General features: G+C 48.3%; 1 protein-coding gene across 1 annotated transcript in view; it reads left to right on the top strand.

The window, feature by feature from the left end:
* The window catches only part of LOC147108234 (dedicator of cytokinesis protein 7-like), a gene marked incomplete at its 5' end in the record, with an annotated part of 242,453 nt that overhangs the window by 16,965 nt on the left and 212,393 nt on the right, over positions 1-13,095 (top strand). Inside the window, 4 exons of the mRNA XM_086005998.1 lie at positions 5,239-5,341; positions 7,338-7,505; positions 8,286-8,371; positions 12,440-12,506. Of these exons, the coding sequence (XP_085862124.1) occupies positions 5,239-5,341; positions 7,338-7,505; positions 8,286-8,371; positions 12,440-12,506 (424 nt within the window). The remainder of the gene's footprint in view (positions 1-5,238; positions 5,342-7,337; positions 7,506-8,285; positions 8,372-12,439; positions 12,507-13,095) is intronic.

Raw genomic sequence — 13,095 nt, 5'->3', positions numbered from 1 at the left:
GGGCATCTGCCGTCACGACATGTGCCCCTCAGGAGCCGTCCCCCAGCCTTGCAGCAGCCACTGGCCTCACTTTGAGGAGGAGCAGCAGGGCGTCCAGGGGCCGGCAAAGTTTGCAGAAGGCATCGCCCTCGCGGGACACAAAGTAGAGGGTGTGTCCAAATGTTGTGTTTTTTGGTATGTTTGTTTTTTGAAGGCCGAGGATGAGGCCATTTTTGTTGACATCTTTTGTTAATCCTCCCTAGGTTGTGGGAGTGAGTCATGTGTGTGAGTGTTTTTTGGGGGTTTCGTGTGTTATTGGTTTTCATGTGGGAAGGGCCCTGAGTTTGTACAATAAACCATTTTATTCACATTGTCCATGTTTGATCTTTGAAGTGTTTGTTGCCTTAACCGGCTGAGGGCTTGCGGAGCGGCTGTAATCATGTTCTTTCATTGGCACAAGCCATTCCCTGACAGGGGGCCTATAAGTGACGTTCAATAAGCCGCCGACGGGCGGCCCTTGGACCTTCTGCCTCCCTCCTGGGCTGGTACTCCTCGTCCTCCTCCTCCTCATGCTCCTCCTGCTCCTCCTCCTGAGGTGGTGGTCCAACGTGAGGTGGCAGTGCCTGAGTCCTGCGGATAGCCAGGTTGTGCAGCATGCAGCAAACGACGACGAATTGGGAGATTCGCTCCTGCAAATACTGGAGGGCTCCCCCGGAGCGATCCAGACAGCGGAACCGTTGCTTCAGGACGCCGATTGTTTGTTCGATGAGGTTCCTGGTCGCTTGATGGCTCTCGTTGTATGCCTCTTCAGCAGGGGTCGTGGGCGCGCGGAGCGGGGTCATGAGTCAGGTACACAAAGGATAGCCTTTGTCCCCGATAAGCCATCCTCTTGGGTGAGGCTGTGCCTGGAACATGTCAGCCACAGTTGTCTGTCGCAGGATAAAGGCATCGTGGCTGCTGCCTGGAAAGCGGGCATTGACAGCTAGGATGCGCTGCCTGTGGTCACACACCAGCTGTACATTGAGGGAATGGTAGCCCTTCCGGTTGCGGTAATCCTCGGCATGCTCCAGAGGTGCCCGCAAAGCCACATGCGTGCAGTCAGTGGCGCCCTGCACCATGGGGAAGCCCGCTATTCTTGCAAATCCCACTGCACGCTGCTGCTGCTTGTCCAGGGTCATGGGGAAGGAGATGAATTGACGTCTCCTTCTGAAAAGGGCATTGGTCACCTGGCGGATGCAGCAATGCACGGCGAACTGGGAGATGTTAGCGATGTCCCCAGCAGCGGATTGGAAGGAGCCGGTGGCATAGAAGTTGAGAGCCACCGTCACCTTCACTGCCACCGACAGAGACGTCCTGCGCATCAGCTGTGGACGCAGATCTCTGTGAAGCAGCTGGCAGATGTCTGCAACCACCTCCCTTCTGAATCGCAGCCTCCTAACACACTGCGCGGCAGACATGTTGAGATAGGAGAACTGCTGGCGGTATACCCTGGGTGGGTAAGGCCTCACTTGGCGACGCCTGTTGCCCCCTCTGCGTCTAGCCAGGGCTGCCACTCTCTCACGGCGTCTGTAAGCCCTTCCGACATAAGGCTGAAACTCAGCGTTGGCACCCAATGCAGCCCCCATAATATGCTGGCAAACACTGAGATCTCAATGAAGGCAAAGAGAATTGCAAAGCTCTGGCCTGAAGCCAAAAATACCTGTCCTAGTGTTGGGCCAAAGCAGTAAGCGCTCTTCCTTGGTCTCTCTCCAAAAATCCGTTGCACAAGAGTGAATGCTGCAAAATGGCTGCCCTTTATAGTGCAGGGTAAGTGCCCTTTAATTTGCGCTCCCCGCGGCCCGCCTCGGCTGTGTACCGTTCCACTTCACAGTCGTTAGGGCCGCCCGGCGCACAATGGGGCGGCACGAGTGAAGTTCCGGTTCCGGCCGCACAAAGGGCGTTGCACGACGAAATGACGTCATGATCTGCGCGCGCAGCTGAGCGCGCACAAAGACTTTGCACCGGCGCTAAATGTCTACTGAAGTTGGGGCGAGGCGCAGATCACGCTGCGCACGGGCGCTAAGCGCCTAGCGCTCGAGATCTGCTCCTCCTAAGGCGCTAACGCCTGGCGCAGCCAACTGAATTTCTAGGCCTAAGTGATGTTTTGGGGCCGTAGTATTTATAAGTTTTGACAGCTCTTCCTGTCAATCTTATGAATGGAGCATTCCCTGCTCCGATTGGTTCCCCATGGCCCACATGATCCCAGGGGACGCATCGAACTAACTGCGCCCCTGAGATACGCAAGCACTGCGCGCCGGCAGCTGGACCAGGCCCTGGATCGGAATCCCACGCGGGCCCACAGCACAACGGCCGGCGCGCAAGGTAAGTGCAGGTCGGAGGCTTACACCTGCGGGAAGACCCTGACCCGAATTTCTGGGCCAATCTCTCTGTATCCACTCCATCAAAACCTTTCATAACTCCAAAGACCTCCATTTGGCCACCCCCTGCCCTCTCCTTTCAAGAGAAAAGAGACTCAGCCTGTTCATCCTTTCCTGATATGTATACTTTCGCATTTCTGGTATCATCCCTGCAAATCTCCTCTACACCCTCTCCAGTGCCTCCAAACCCCCTTCCCATAATATGGCGACCAGAACCGCACGCAGAATCCAAGTGTGGTCCAACCAAGGTTCGATACAGGTCTAGCATAACTTCCCTACCCTTCAATTCTATTCCTCTAGAAATAATCCCTAGTGCTTGGTTTGCTTTTTTTATGGCCTTGCTAACCTGTGTCGCCACTTTTGGTGATTTGTGTATTTGTACTCCGGGATCCCTTTGTTCCTCTACTCCACCTAGACTCGCACTCTCCAAGTAATAAGTGACCTCCCTATTCTTCCTACCAAAATGTAATACCTCACATCCATCCATGTTGAACGCCATCTGCCAATTATATGCCCATTCTGCAAGTTAATTAATGTCCTCCTGTAATTTGTTGCAGTTGTCCTCAGTCATGTCATCTACAATTTTCAAAATTGTGCCCTGTACCCAAAGTCCAAGTCATTAATGTATATCAAAAACAGCAGTGGTCCTAATACTGAACCTCGCGGAATGCTACTGTATACCTGCCTCCAGTCTGAAAAACAGCCATTCACCACAACTCTGTTTTCTATCCCTTAGCCAATTTTGTATCCATGCTGCTACTGTCCTTTATCCCATGGGTTTCAATTTTGTTAACAAGCCAAACATCATCATTCCTTTTCACGTAGATTTGATAACTGATAGCATGTCAGGGATTTTTGGCTTTCTAAACAAGTCGTCAGCAACAACACCACCTTGCTTTAACTTAGTAAAATGTCCAAAGGTGCTTCACAGGAACGTTATCAAACAAAATTTGACACTAAGCCACATAAGGAGATATTAGGGCAAAGAGGTAGGTTTTATGGAGCGTCTTCAAGGAGGAGAGAGAGGCAGCGAGGTTTAAGGAGTGAATCTAGGAGCTTAGGGCCAATGGTGGAGCAAAGGAAATTGGGGATGTGCAAGAGGACAGAATTGGAGTAGCGCTGAGATCTCGGAGGGTTGGCAGGCTGGAGGAGGTTACAGAGATAAGGAGGGGCGAGGCCATGGAGGGATTTTGAACATAAACCATCGCTCATATTTTAACAAAATCCCACACAGTAAATTACAAACACCAGGTGAGAGGATTGTCCAGCTGAGCACAGATGTGACAGGAACTGTAGCAGTAATAAAATGGTCCGTTTGTTTCAGAAGTATGTAAAAATGCCGGTTGTGACTGAGTGTGGTGTTTTTGGGCCATGTTCTTTTTCCGAGTGGCAGGCAGTGACTAGCGGGGTACCGCAGGGATTGGTCCTTGGACCCCAGCTATTCACAATATATATTAATGATCTGGACGAGGGAACTACAGGAAACTTTGTGTTATCCGGAGGCTAAATGTCCGGCAAGCTCGAGCCACCGGCAAAAATCAGGAGCCGTTTTGTCAGGTTTTTTTTCTTCTCGTGGCTTTTTTTTCAACAGTCAGGCTCTGGAAAGTCTCTCTGAAGCTGTTGCTAAGCTACAGAGATGCTTCCAAGGTACGGGCTGACTGTTTAGAAGCTGTTGCTAAGCAACAGTGTTTGTTGTCAGATACGGAGATGAAAAGCTCCGTATGCTTCAACATTAACACTGGTGTGTCCGGCAGTTTTGAGGGAACGGCAACAGCTCGGTCCCGTCGGTGCCGGATAGCACAAAGTTTCCTGTAGATGTAATATCTCCAAGTTTGCAGACAACACAAAGCTGGGTGGGCGTGTGTGCTGTGAGGAGGATGCCGAGAAACTCCAGTATGATTTGGACAGGTTGGGTGATTGGGCAGAAGCATGGCAGATGCAGTATAATGTGGATAAATGTGAGGTTATCCACTTTGGTGTCAAAAACAGGAAGGCAGATTATTATCTAAATGGCAATAGATTGGGAGAAGGGGAAGTGCAACGAGACTTGGGCGTCCTTGTGCACCAGTCGCTGAAAGTAAGCATGCAGGTGCAGCAGGCGGTTAAGAAGGCAAATGGTATGTTGGCCTTCGTAGCGAGAGGGTTTGAGTACAGGAACAAGGATGTCTTGCTGCAGTTGTACAGGGCCTTGGTGAGGCCACATCTTGAGTATTGTGTGCAGTTTTGGTTGCCTTATCTGAGGAAGGATGCTCTTGCCATGGAGGGAGTGCAGCGAAGATTCACCAGGCTGATACCTGGGATGGCAGGAATGACGTATGAGGAGAGATTGGGTCGATTGGGCTTGTACCCGCTGGAATTTAGAAGAATGAGAGGGGATCTCATCGAAACATATAAAATTCTAACAGGAGTAGACAGACTAGATGCTGGAAGGATGTTCCCGATGGTCGGGGAGTCCAGAACCAGGGGTCACAGTCTAAGGATAAGGGGTAGGCCATTTAGGACAGAGATGAGGAGGAATTTCTTCACCCAGAGAGTGGTGAACCTGTGGAATTCTCTGCCAAAGAAGGCAGTAGAGGCCAATTCACTAAATATATTCAAGAAGGAGTTAGATATATTTCTTAAGGCTAAAGGGATCAAGGGATATGGGGAGAAGGCAGGGACAGGGTACTGAATTTGGATGATCAGCCATGATCTCATTGAATGGCGGAGCAGGCTCGAGGGACCGAATGGCCTACTCCTGCTCCTATCTTCTATGTTTCTATGTTCTGTTTGCTTTCCCTGCCAGTTTGAGTGGAGCCCCTGCTGGGTTCAGTATAACCCGTGTTCTTGATTTCTCTCCCAGGTATCAGAAGTGCAGCAGTGAGAGTCGGAGGAAAGGACTGAACCTTCCTCATCAGATCTTCGAATGTGATGAAAGCTTCAATATGGAAAAACAGAATCTCCAGGTATGCCTCGGTGACGTTCCTCCTGGCATAGCACAGGAACTAAATGGAGGGCTTCAAGTGCTGAGAAATATTACCCAACAAAATAACCCAGAAAACGTTCACAACACGGACAATCCGGAGTGGGACTGACTGCTGCAAACAACTGTTGTGGTGGGGGAGGAGGGCTGGTGGTGTGTGTTACGGGGTTTGGGGAGTTTTACGGTTTGCCAGGTTCATCAACTTCTCTGATGTGAAGGACTGGCTTTTGTGGTGCAAATTGTGACCTGTTTTGACACATTTTTCTCTTCAGTTTAAGTCTAGTTCTGTGCACAAAGTTTCAGCGATCAGCCTCGCTCCTGATTGCTCTGACACACTTTTGTTCCTTTTGATTTTTCTTCCCTTTTATGGGCTGTGTTTCACTGGCTTGTTTCTGACGCATCTCTTAGCTTCTCAGCTATCTCTATGTTTATACAGAGCTCCACTGCTGCCCAGGCAGCTGGGCTACAGACTGGAGCTTCAGAGCTCTTTATTCAGAGTCTGCAGTGGCCCACTGCACTGGAGGCAGTTGACATTGTTTATTTTTGTATTTTATGGTCAGTATGACTTTAATTCTCCCTTGGGCACTTCTACTCCTGCTGTAACTTTACTAATTACTGGAAACTTTTACAGGAACTAAACTGTGATTTAGGCTAACACAGTACAAGGAGTGCTCCATTGTTGGAGGTGGATGAGGTGTCAAGCTGAGGCCCTGCCTGCCTATTCCAGTTATTGGCAGGTGTAAAAAGATCCCGTGCACTTTTGGAAGAAGTGTAGGGAGTTCACCTAGTGTCCGAAATGAAGAAATTGTCCTCCCTCAGTCAACACCACCAAAAACAGATCACAGAATCACAGAAACCCCACAGTGCAGATAGAGGCCATTTCGGCCCATCGAGCCTGCACTGACACATATCCCATCCGATCCCTGTAACCCCTACACCAACACATATCCCACCCTATCCCTGTAACCCCACGTATTTAATCCCCCTAACACTAAGGGTCAATTTTTTTTTATCATAGCCAATCAACCTAACCCGCACATCTTTGGACTGTGGGAGGAAACCGGAGCACCCGGAGGAAACCCACGCAAACACGGGGAGAATGTGCAAACTCCACACAGACAGTCACCCGAGGCCGGATTCGAACCCGGGTCTCTGGCGCTGTGAGGCAACACTGCTAACCACTATGCCACCGTGCTGAATTGGTCATTTATGTTATATTGTTGTGGGATCGTGCTGTGTTCAAAATGGCTGCCAGTTATGCCTACAAAACAGTCACTGCACTTCACAGTAATTTATTGTATGCAGAGCACCTTGAGAGATGGGATAGGACAGTGTATAAATGCAAATGAAATCAAAGAGACTAAAAACCATGTTTATTTGAGCATCTAATGGGGAAAGTAAAGGACCAGTTCGTGCTCACAACCAACATCACTAAAACAGATGATCTGGTCATTATCACATTGCTGTTGTGGGAGCTTGCTGTGCACTGTTTTGGCTGCCGCTTTTCCTACAGGGCGGCACGGTGGCATAGTGGTTAGCACTGTTGCCTCACAGCGCCAGGGACCCGGGTTCGAATCCGGCCTCGGGCGACTGTCTGTGTGGAGTTTGCACATTCTCTCCGTGTTTGCGTGGGTTTCCTCCGGGTGCTCCGGTTTCCTCCCACAGTCCAAAGATGTGCGGGTTAGGTTGATTGGCTATGATAAATTGACCCTTAGTGTTAGGGGGATTAAATACGTGGGGTTACGGGGATAGGGTGGGATATGTGTTGGTGTAGGGGTTACGGGGATCGGGTGGAATATGTGTCGGTGCAGGCTCGATGGGCCGAAATGGCCTCTATCTGCACTGTGGGGTTTCTGTGATTCTGTGATTACAACAGTGACTACACTTCAAAAGTACTTAATTGGCTGTGACGTGCTTTGGGACGTCCTGAGGTTGTGAAAGGTGCTGTATAAATGTAAGTACTTTCTTTCTTTATACAGAGCTCCGTTGCAGCCCAGGCAGATGAGCTACAGACTGAGGTTCCAGAGCTCTTCATTCAGAGTCTGCTGCGGCCCACTGCACTGGAGGAAGTTGACTGGAGGAATGAAGAAATCCGTAAATCTGGCAGGCTGGTGGATCTGTGTACACTCTACCCACCAACTGATGAGGTGAGTCCACTTCACAGGGTGCGTACTGAGGAGACAAACTGCGCTGTGCACAGGATCATTCACAGCTGTTATATACAGAAACGAACTGCACAGAACACTGCACCAGTTCAGGAATGTAGTACAGGAAACTTTGTGATATCTGGCACCGACGGGACCGAGCTGTTGCTGTTAGATCAAAACTGCCGGACATGTTGAAACATACGGAGATTTTCAGCTCCGTGTGAATCAACAAACCCTGTTGCTTAGCAACAGCTTCAAAACAGTCGGCTGCAGCTTAAAAGCGTCTCTAGCTGAAGCTGTTGCTTGGCTACAGACCTTGCAGAGCCTGACTGGGGAAAAAAAAAGCAACGAGAAGTAAAAAAACTTATAGGAAACGGCTCCTGAATTTTGCCGGTAGATAGAGCTTTCCGGACTTTTAACCTCCGGATAAACCAAAGTTTCCTGTAGTGTGTGTCTAGGGAGGGTGTTTGGGAAGGAGGAGCATGTGGGGGTTTTATTCTGATGATGTGCTGACATTTAGGCGATACACAGCAGGTCCATCAGTATCTGAGAAGGCAAAAGACAGAATGATTCTGGTGTAACCTGTCAGAGCCCAAAAATTGCTTTCACAGATGCTGACCAGCCTGCTGTATCTCCTGGTAATATTTCCCCTGCCCCTCCCCTCTTCCTTCACTCCCCTGCTCCCTGCTCCCTCTCCCACTTCCGCTCCCTCTCCCTCCCCCTCCAATTATCTTCTGTTTTCTAAGTTAAATATTTCTGATTATTTTCACCTCCTCACAGGAAGAAGCGATACAGTGTCGAGTCATTCCACAGTCACCATGTGAACAATTTGAGCAGAGGTTGCAAATTAATTTTCTGGAATTAAAGTGAGTCACTTTTGTTCAATCTTTCAATTTAATAATATTACTAAATCAAGAGGACAGCAGTCCATGGGAGGGTTGCTCTGTAACCCACCCCTCGCTCCCAGGGTTGCTCTGTAACCCACCCCTCGCTCCCAGGGTTGCTCTGTAACCCACCCCTCGCTCCCAGGGTTGCTCTGTAACCCACCCCTCGCTCCCAGGGTTGCTCTGTAACCCACCCCTCGCTCCCAGGGTTGCTCTGTAACCCACCCCTCGCTCCCAGGGTTGCTCTGTAACCCACCCCTCGCTCCCAGGGTTGCTCTGTAACCCACCCCTCGCTCCCAGGGTTGCTCTGTAACCCACCCCTCGCTCCCAGGGTTGCTCTGTAACCCACCCCTCGCTCCCAGGGTTGCTCTGCAACCCACCCCTCGCTCCCAGGGTTGCTCTGTAACCCACCCCTCGCTCCCAGGGTTGCTCTGCAACCCACCCCTCGCTCCCAGGGTTGCCCTGCAACCCACCCCTCGCTCCCAGGGTTGCTCTGCAACCCACCCCTCGCTCCCAGGGTTGCTCTGCAACCCACCCCTCGCTCCCAGGGTTGCTCTGCAACCCACCCCTCGCTCCCAGGGTTGCTCTGCAACCCACCCCTCGCTCCCAGGGTTGCTCTGCAACCCACCCCTCGCTCCCAGGGTTGCTCTGCAACCCACCCCTCGCTCCCAGGGTTGCTCTGCAACCCACCCCTCGCTCCCAGGGTTGCTCTGCAACCCACACCTCGCTCCCAGGGTTGCTCTGCAACCCACCCCTCGCTCCCAGGGTTGCTCTGCAACCCACCCCTCGCTCCCAGGGTTGCTCTGCAACCCACCCCTCGCTCCCAGGGTTGCCCTGCAACCCACCCCTCGCTCCCAGGGTTGCTCTGTAACCCTCCCCCCTTCCTCGTCCAGTCCGAGGTTGCTGTTGCAAACTTCGGATCTCCACTATATATTCTCTTGTGTTTAGCATCACCGCTCATTCCTGTAAGTGGACCCTGCATCCCTTATGATCAGGAGTTTATCACCCACTATCTAGTCAGAAGATAGTGTGGCCTGGGGGTTGTAACAATGAACCCTCTTGTTGTGTGAACTAGATATTACAACCCTCTCATATGCCTCCACATTCTCTCTGCTGCCTTCCAGATAGCAGACTGATGCACACTCTAGTGTGACATGGCCAATTTTAAACCAACAGGCTGATTTATTTATATAATATATGTGTGTGTGTGTATATATATATTATATATATATATATATATATAATATATATATATTAATAAGTGAATGAGCAAAATAATGTTTACAGCGAATTTTAATCTGTTTCATAATGTTCTTTGTAACATAGAAAATAATAAAGCATGCTGCACTGTCCCTTTTTAGTGGGCTGAATTCACTCTTCTAACTAGCACTTTTCTGAAAATATTTGGCATTAAATTTAAGAAGGGAGGTCTCACCCTCTGTCGGACTTCCAGTCCAGCTTCCTTCAAATTGTGTGCCAGCTTGTCCCAGCTGGACAGGATGCCAAAGACTTGACCTCTGACCTTCTCCCAGATCGCACTGCCTCGGGTTTGGTCAATCAAGCTGCCAATTAAATCTGCTACCATCCTTTGAGGGGTGGGCTCCTGACTGCTCTCTCCTGACGAGCTCACTTGAATGAAGCCATTCCAACATACAGGAAACTTTCGATTTACCAGCACCTAAATAACCGGAAATCTCGGTTAACCGGCAAAATTCAGGAGTAGGTTCAGGTAAGTTTTACTTCTGCCTTCCTCCATCTGTTGCTGTGCAAGGGTGTGGCTGCAGCTGTTGCTAAGTTACAGAGACGCTTGGAACTTGTGGCCATTGTTCTGAACCTGTTGCTAAGCAACAGGGTTTGTTGCTTTATAAGGAGCTCTCAGCTCTCGTATCTTTTACTATAGCTTTCGGTTATCCGAAATTTTTGATGAACAGGCACCACGTCGGTCCCGTCGGTGCCGGATAAAAAAAAGTTTCCTGTATTGCCTGTGAATTGCTTAACAAACCATCTTAAACTGATGTCGTAGAATGAAACTGCATTCTGGGTAACAACAGAAAATGCTGGAAAAACTCAGCAAGTCAGGCAACATCCGTGGAGACTTGCTGAGTTTTTCCAGCATTTTCTGTTGTTATTTCGGATTTCCAACATCTGCAGTATTTTGCTATCGTACCTGCATTCTGGGTAGGTGCTCTGTCTGAATCTAATCCACATTCCCCACAAATTGTACTTTGTAGATTCAACCTCTTGTAAACTGAATGTAACTTAATAGCATCATCCTGATATAAATCGATCCAAAATTCTTCTTTGGGCAAAAATCTGAAACTTTGCAGATACTTTACTTGTTTATTCCATTTGTATTATTTACTGTACCTCTTTAAAAGAAGGAATTTCAGAGCAATGCTGTGAGCAGGGTTACAGAGCGATGGCATCTAATATGTGGGTGAGAAAGAACTGCAGATCTGGGGACAGGAGGCAGTAGATGTGGTGCTCTGTGAGGGGGGAAATCATTTTAAACTAAACTTATAGTGGGTAAGTTTCCCCATTGAGCGCAAATTACGCTTGAAATTGCACTGGTTAGGTTACAGTTCAAGTTCCCGCTAAAATGCATTTTCATAATCACAAGTAACATCTTCCATGAACTGGCACAATCGGACAGTGTAATAGAACGTAATCATTCATTTTTTTCTTTGCATTAGAAAATAGTCATTGATGTATTTAAGAGTTGGTAACCTGGTGCAGATTTATTAATAATGCTTAAAATGGGTTTATCACAAAAAATAAGCATTTTTAATAAGTGTCCAGTCCTCCACCTGTGAGTAGCCTGATTTTAAATCACTGAAAATGACTTAAAAAAAACTATACAGAACCATTTACTAGTTTCATTAGTGTGCACTAGTCAGTTTCTCACCAAATTAAATATTTTTTAACATGTCAAAATTTTTTAAACGTGCCTACCTTGCCTGTGCGCCTAAGAAAACGAGTTCAATCTGAAGATCCTCCTCGAACGGTCGCAGTCAGCGGAGGGAAGTTTTGATGCAACTTTACAGAGCGCTGGTGAGACCGCACCTGGAGTACTGCGTACAGTTTTGGTCTCCATATTTAAGGAAGGATATACTTGCATTGGAGGCAGTGCAGAGAAGGTTCACTAGGTTGATTCCTGGGATGAAGGGGTTAACGTGTGACGAAAGGTTGAGCAGGTTGGGCCTATACTCATTGGAGTTTAGAAGAATGAGAGGTGATTTTATTGAAACATAAAATTCTGAGGGGGTTTGACAGGGTGGATGCTGAGAGGATGTTTCCCCTAGTGGGGGTATCTAGAACTAGGGGGCATAGTTTCAGAATAAGGGGTCGTCCATTTAAGACGGAGATGAGGAGGAATTTCTTCTCTGAGGGTCGTGAATCTTTGGAATTCTCTACCCCAGAGAGCTGTGGAGGCGGAGTCATTGAATATATTCAAGGTGGAGATTGACAGACATTTGAACTACAAGGGAGTCAAGGGGTACGGGGAGAGAGCGGGAAAGTGGTGTTGAGGCCAAGATTGGATCAGCCATGATCTTATTGAATGGCGGAGCAGGCTCGAGGTGCTGATTGGCCTACTCCTGCTCCTGTTTCTTATGTTCTTAAACTCGCATGCTCATTATTTTGATCTGGGGGGCGTGACCAGTTTTGTGGCGGGGCGGGTGGGGGGGTGCTGGCTTCAGGCAAAATGATTTTTAAACCAGCATTAAAGATCGCAGAGACTCGATTTATGCTTGATGTAGCTCCTGTTTAAAATTCCCTGATCTTTTGCGCTGGTTCGGCCAGATTGCGCTGATGAAACTAGCACATATTAGTGGAAACTGTACCTCACATTCTGAGAGCTAACGGTTGTGTGGGCCAGTTTTCCTTCCTCTGATATTCCTTTTTATATCACTTTAAAAGTGATCCTCAGGCGATGCCCACATGTCCTCACACAGCGATCGGAATTTCTGTACATCTCAACTCACAACATCTGATAAACTGAAGTCCTCACAACTTCTCTCCACAATTACACTTTGTTTCTTTTCTCTACAGATTTGAAATTGAAATCGAGCCGCTCTTTTTGAGTATAGCTTTGTACGATTTAAAGGAAAGGAAAAAGGTGATTATCAGTCAACTCTGAGCCTAGAGCTTCTAAAAGGTTTGCATGTTATTCCCGTAGGATTCCTGGGATCCAGCAGCAGGATCGTGAGCCAGGAATCCTGGCACATCTGCTCATTTTGTTTATACCTGAAATATATACCATACGGACTGCAGCGGTTCAAGAAGGTGGCTCAAGGGCAATTAGGGATGAGCAATATATGCTGGCATTACCCGCGATGCCCACATCCCATGAATTAAGTTTTTTTAAATTGATGTGAAATGCCATTATGATTGTAACTGAGACATAATTTTTGTCTATGGTGGATTATTTATTGCTGGTAACAGCACACATTGGGTTAACGTCAGTTACTGCTAGCTGTTTCTGCAGGCTGCAGACAATGAATACCATTATGGTCCGATAGAATGTAGGGCATTTCATGGGTATTAAATGAACATACGTGGTTGTTCCTGTGGAGTCAAAGGTGGTTCAATATACTCACGTCTGCTAGGTACAGAATTTTAGCGTGATCTGTCCAGCCATGTCCTGGACAGCTGTTTAAGTGCTGATTTCCTTTAATCACCGGTTGTTCAAAATAGTTGGAACAGAT

This window comes from Somniosus microcephalus, chromosome 13 (genome assembly GCF_052327205.1).
Source record: "Somniosus microcephalus isolate GS21.2 chromosome 13, FLI_Smic_1.0, whole genome shotgun sequence".
NCBI lineage: Eukaryota > Metazoa > Chordata > Chondrichthyes > Squaliformes > Somniosidae > Somniosus > Somniosus microcephalus.
This window is presented reverse-complemented; position numbering and strand designations above follow the sequence as displayed.